Below are 5,632 nucleotides of genomic sequence, written 5' to 3' on the forward strand. Positions count from 1 at the left end.
ATCAGAATAGTTCAGAGATAGTTTAAGAATGAATCAATCAATCAAATAAGAAATTAATATCATCATGTGCATAGACAAATATTCAATATGTTCTTATTCTAAACACTAAAACTCATTTTTAAGTGTCCTAGACTTTATTTTTTGTTTGGTACAGAATTCAGATCAGAAATTAATTTGATGAAGATTAATATCCTCAATATTACAGATATTTGTAAGTCAGAAATAGTTTCCCCCATGTTGTAGGCTTGTCACAAAGACACGCATGTCCTATTTGATCCGGCGCTTTAGCCCAGTGAGTCTCATGAGAGCGTTCCAGTTTGGTAAAGTAAGTTTGGAATTTGAATAGCACAGAAGAACCGCCTCTGTCTGATAGGGCCTGATCATCTCATATGGGTGGAGTTTGCATGACAATCAATGGCGAACGCGGCTCCCTATTGGCGCAAGAGGTTGTGGGCAGACTCCTCGAAATATATATACTCCTGCAATGTGTGCCTAGCAAATGATTACTTGCTCGCTTACAGAGGGAAGCGGACAGCCGTGTTCAATGTTTCACCACAGAGCTGACTTAGCCTTCGCCCCCAATAGAAATATCGTGACTTCCACTGAGAGAAAGTCGCTTTTTTGCGTCAGAGAAGAGCGGGAAACGACTAGATCACCATCATGATCAACACGATGGAGTGTGCAGTGGATGCACAAAGTCTAATATCTATTTCCTTACGGAAGATCCACAACTCCAGGACACAGAGAGGAGGCATCAAGCTGCACAAAAACCTCCTGGTGTCCTATGTGTTGAGGAACGCCAGGCAGGTCTACATGAACGAGAAGTACGCGGAGGTTTACAGGATGCAGCAGTACGAAGAGGTGATGACCGTCTGCAACGAGATCCAGGAGTTAAACCCGCTGGATTTGGCCGAGGATTGTGAGGAGCAGAGGGGGGACTGCTGCGGCAACGGTGGGGTGAGCGAGCCGGCGAGTCTGTGCTGCGCTCTGCTGCCAGTGAGCCAACTAGTAGCAGTGCAGTCAGCGCATATGCAAACCCCCTCCGCCTGCTCCGCGCCTCTCTCTCTCCAAAGCGACGAGGTCTGCAAGGAGACAGAGCCCTCGTTTTACCAGAGCTGTTGTGCGGAGGCTTACCCTGTATCGAATTGCGAGTTTTCCCCGGTGAACAACTTACACTGCAACAAAACGACGGTGCTCGATTTGGACACGCACGTAGTGACTACTGTGGAGAATGGGTACCTTCACCAGGACTGCTGCGCGTCTCTCCAACAGTGCTGCCAGGGCGCACAGTACTCAGGCAAGAAACGCAAGGTTGACTTTGAATATTATATATCCGATATTGAGGAGGTACCGGATTTTACGCCGTGTAAAAGAGCGAAATTTGAGGATTGTTCCTATGCAAATTCGGAACACTTGGACACTTCGAACATTTCCAATCTGATCTCGATCTTCGGTTCGGGGTTTTCGGGGCTGGTGAGCCGACAGGCGGACTTAGAGCAAGCCTTAGCCTTGAACGGACAGTTCTGTAGCAAACAAGCCCTATCGAGTCTTGGGGCATGGACTAGAGCTATAGTAGCTTTTTGACTCAATGGTAAACTAGAATGAAACACTTTATGAAATTGTACAAAGTATAAATCAAATCGGATTTATTTTTTGCAGGAAAGGGTATTTAAAAATTGAACCGTTTGTTGACTTTCGTTTTCACAGGGAGGGAGAGAAAGGTTGTTGCCGCATGTGATGGGCAAGCTTTAATTTTAAACCGAAAATGTCTACATAACACATTTTACATACTAGTTGTGAATTTTATCTAACGAAGTTGATTTCGTTGCCTTAAACCCAACGCATACTACTGGTAGCTATTGTTGCTAACATTGAAAGTGGTTGAATGTCTAGGTCGCGGGTTATGTTGTTGATCACTTCAGAACAGTTTTGAACACAATGTCTCGTTTAAAGACACTACACAAGTATTGTGACTGAATAGCAATCATATAATGTAGCCCCAGCTCCAACCTAACTGGAAAAGTGTGGCCATGGATGGCTTTGCAAAATGCTTTTGTTGTGCGTCGCGGTTTCATTCGGCAAATAACTAATACAAAGCTGTAACAGGCTATTACACAAGCACGGTTGTGTTGTACTTGGTTATCATGTATCTCTGGGTTGATATTTAAACCTTGTGTATAGAAACTCTTATTCTAAGCACATCAGTGGTAGGCTATGTTACATGGGAACTATGTGGTACATTCTGACCACATATAAATTGACAGGTGAAGGCGCAATGGTTCAGACTTACATTTCCCTATCAAACTCCTGGGTGCATTAACTCTGAACCAGCTTGCTGTGTCTCCATTGATCTGCTAGTTGTACCCAAGTTCCCACCTCACCTCTGATCACAACCATTAATTAGGCTACTCCAATTCCCAGAGTGCATGTATAATCTAATAAATCCAGGTAGTTTTTGACAGTTTTGTTTGTTGAGCGCCCCCCTCCCACTTAACCTATAACAAAAAGTTATTGATCAAGCCTTCACAGTAATTCATGATGCCAACATGTCTTGGTTTTGTGAGTTTTTGTTTTGTTTTCTTAAATCTTATGACCTTTTGTTCTAAAAAGGCAAGCTCCTGATTTAGCCATACATCCACACATTATAAGCACTATGTGTACTGAAAGATGTTTCCAGACGTCCTCTTCATATTTTGTTTGTATTCTTGTATTTTTGTGCATATTAAATTGTATATCACCGGGTAAAACTGTTTAAGAAAATCTTTCTTAAATTTATAATCTTAATAAACAATTGAAAACAATCAACTCTCCTTGATTTATTGTTTGAATGGCACATGCTGGTCAAATGTTATTTCCAATAAGGGAGAGAGGTAGGTCTATTTGGTAACCAGTGTTACAAAAGAAGAATGGACCCTTCATTCAGTGATATGTTGCATAGGCCTACACCACATTATCTTCTCACATCATTGTAGACCAGGAAGACCTGGTTATCAACACAAAGATATCCATGAAATATATATTTTTAGGGATACTACATTGAATTCCAAGAAACTCATAGTATAGCCAACACTTTTGTGTAACTAGACCCTTTTGGACTAATATTTACAGCATTACTGTTATTGATGGGGCATCCATGTTTAAATGTTTAAAAAAAACTTTTAAAAAAGTAGCCTGCTATGAGTTGTTACAACGTTACAACTTGGTTGTTACAACCATGCGGAGTGCAATGCTGTAAGAACAATGAAGAATATTTAATAGAGATTGTTTTTTTAAACTGGTTTACTTGAGAAAAGGCAGTGGCTAATTTCTAGTCCCAAACTCACATAGGACTGACTGTCTGTGCTTGGTTAGTTAGTGCACGCTCAAGCTGACTGGGACTCTGCTGTGCGCGTGCACATTTTTTTGCCCGACATTTCCCCCAAACTTGCAGTCGTGTTATCTCTGCTATATGCCACTTGGTGGTGTTCTTCGAAATCAATGAATGAAGGTATTAGAAAGCCTTTGTAGCAGCACCTCGGGCTGACCTCGGCTCCGCTGCTTCTCCCCCCTCGCCACCCCTCCCCCTCGCCACCCCTCCCCCAACAGTCATCCACCCCGCTTCCCACCCCTCCTCCTGTCTCCCTCGTTTTTATTCCAACCCGAAACCTCTCGACTCCTTTCAATGTAACATACCGCAGTACGTCCAACACGTCAACGCAGCTATGGTTTAGCCTAACCTACTCTTTCAAATCTCCGTTGCTGGCACTGTTTGCCATTAGCCTTTGGGCATATTAATTTGGTATAGGTAGGTCGTAAATAGAAAGCTTAACTAACTGCGCGTCGGTTTTCTTAGATTAGACTATTATTTAGCATGATTTGACGACACTACGACAAATAATGGAAGATCTACAATGCTTTTTATAGACTATAGGTTACAGTTCATTTAGATATTTTTGACAAACGGGTAATGGACATTTGATTGTGCTTTTTATTATTTGGAGCATTAGGTCGCTATAGACGGGTTTCATCTCCAGAAAGCGATGATGGAAAATAATTGTATATAATAAACCTTTAAAATGAGTGTTCTCCCACTGTAACAAATTAGGGTTCGTTTAGTGGTGTAGAGCGAGCTCCTCCGCGTGGATTCCAAAGGAATAGCATCTATCTCAGAAATAATTCTAAAGATTGGTGCTGTCAGAGAATGTGGTTTCACGTTACAATGACACCAACTGGCCTTATTATATATTTTTTGTTTATTTGGATCCTCATTAGTCCAGTTGAGAGATTAAATTATTTTCCATTTTATGGTACAAGTATCAAACTTGGTACACTACTACTAGGAACATTTTAAAGATTGGAGGCAGTCTGGGAAGCCTGTCAGTCAACCAGGGCGGCCATTTTAATAAAATGGCTGCCATCCGGATTCCCTTCTGGAAGAAAATAGGGTAAAATTGTTCCAAACAGTATCAAAATGACTTTGTAATGTTATCTACCCACTAAATGAACCCCACAGATAATATAGACAATCATTTGGATAATAAAGTACTCTTAAGACCTTAATAGGGGTCATGTTGAGGTTATTTTGACCATATTCCAGCAGCTATGTGAACAAATTGTGGACTTTATGATAGAGACACCAAATGTCACACACAGCGAAGGCATATTTAAATAAGTATTTTTGGCAATAGTGCGATCACAGATTTTGTCCATTAACCCTCTGGTTGCCAATTCTATGCAAAGGATGTGGGTCACAGGTTCGTCCAGTTAACTTTGTACAAACATTTTTGTGCCAGGTGAACAATAAGACACCACAACAAAAAGATAAGGATGGTGGATACGCAAATTAAACATTTAAGATTTATGTTACAATGGCTAGCTAGCGTGTTCAGCTGTGCTGGGATGAAGTTGAGGTAAACAAATATTTGTCTCTTGGCAGGCTACATGATCAGGCCATTAGATCACTTGGTCAGACCAGCTGTTTGAGCTTAACGCTACCCTGACAGAAGGCCGCTTTACCCGAGTGCATGGTCTAAAACCCCTCCACCCTCCCTATCCTTATTGGTGTCGTCGGCATTGATGATCACAGCACAGCAGTCGCTCCATGCATTTGAATAGGTAGGGGTGAATATAAGGTGATGCCGACCGCTCTGCTCAGCCTCCTCGCTTTAATTAGTCAGCAGCAAGCCGCACAAATTTCAGGGGCCACTCTTCTGTGCACAACCCGACAGTGGTGAGGCAAAAATTGAGAACGAATTTGCATGGAGAATTCAGATTAGCTGCAGAGGTTGGAAAAAGAGAAAGAGTGAATTAATGTTGAATGTTTACATTTAACTATAAACTTAGGTCCAGCCAGTTATTCCTATCTGTAGCCCTATATATCCTTGGTGTAGCCTGGCTGTATCAAAATCAAATCAAATTTTATTTGTCACATGCGCCAAATACAACAGGTTTAGACCTTACCGGGAAATGCTTACTTACAAACCAACAATGCAGTTCAAGACAGAGTTAAGAAAATATTTACTAAATAAACTAAAGTAAAAAAAAAAAAAGTAACAAAATAAAATAACATAACAATAATGAGGCTATATACAGGGGGTACTGGTACTGAGTCAATGTGCGGGGGTTACAGGTTAGTCGAGGTAATTTGTACATG

The 5,632-nt window shown here is 41.4% G+C and overlaps 1 protein-coding gene across 1 annotated transcript; it reads left to right on the forward strand.

Moving 5' to 3' along the window:
* Positions 1 to 483: 483 nt before the first annotated feature.
* LOC115203773 (immediate early response gene 5-like protein) lies at positions 484 to 2,801 on the forward strand. The gene has a single exon (XM_029768748.1). The coding sequence runs from the start codon at positions 661 to 663 to the stop codon at positions 1,582 to 1,584; it is 924 nt and encodes a 307-aa protein (XP_029624608.1). The 5' UTR covers positions 484 to 660; the 3' UTR covers positions 1,585 to 2,801.
* The last annotated feature ends 2,831 nt before the right edge of the window (positions 2,802 to 5,632 follow it).

Source organism: Salmo trutta, chromosome 12 (assembly GCF_901001165.1).
Source record: "Salmo trutta chromosome 12, fSalTru1.1, whole genome shotgun sequence".
NCBI lineage: Eukaryota > Metazoa > Chordata > Actinopteri > Salmoniformes > Salmonidae > Salmo > Salmo trutta.

Bases quoted from the DNA above. Each gene is read 5' to 3' on its own strand.
- LOC115203773 (XM_029768748.1), top strand. From the start codon at position 661: ATGATCAACACGATGGAGTGTGCAGTGGATGCACAAAGTCTAATATCT.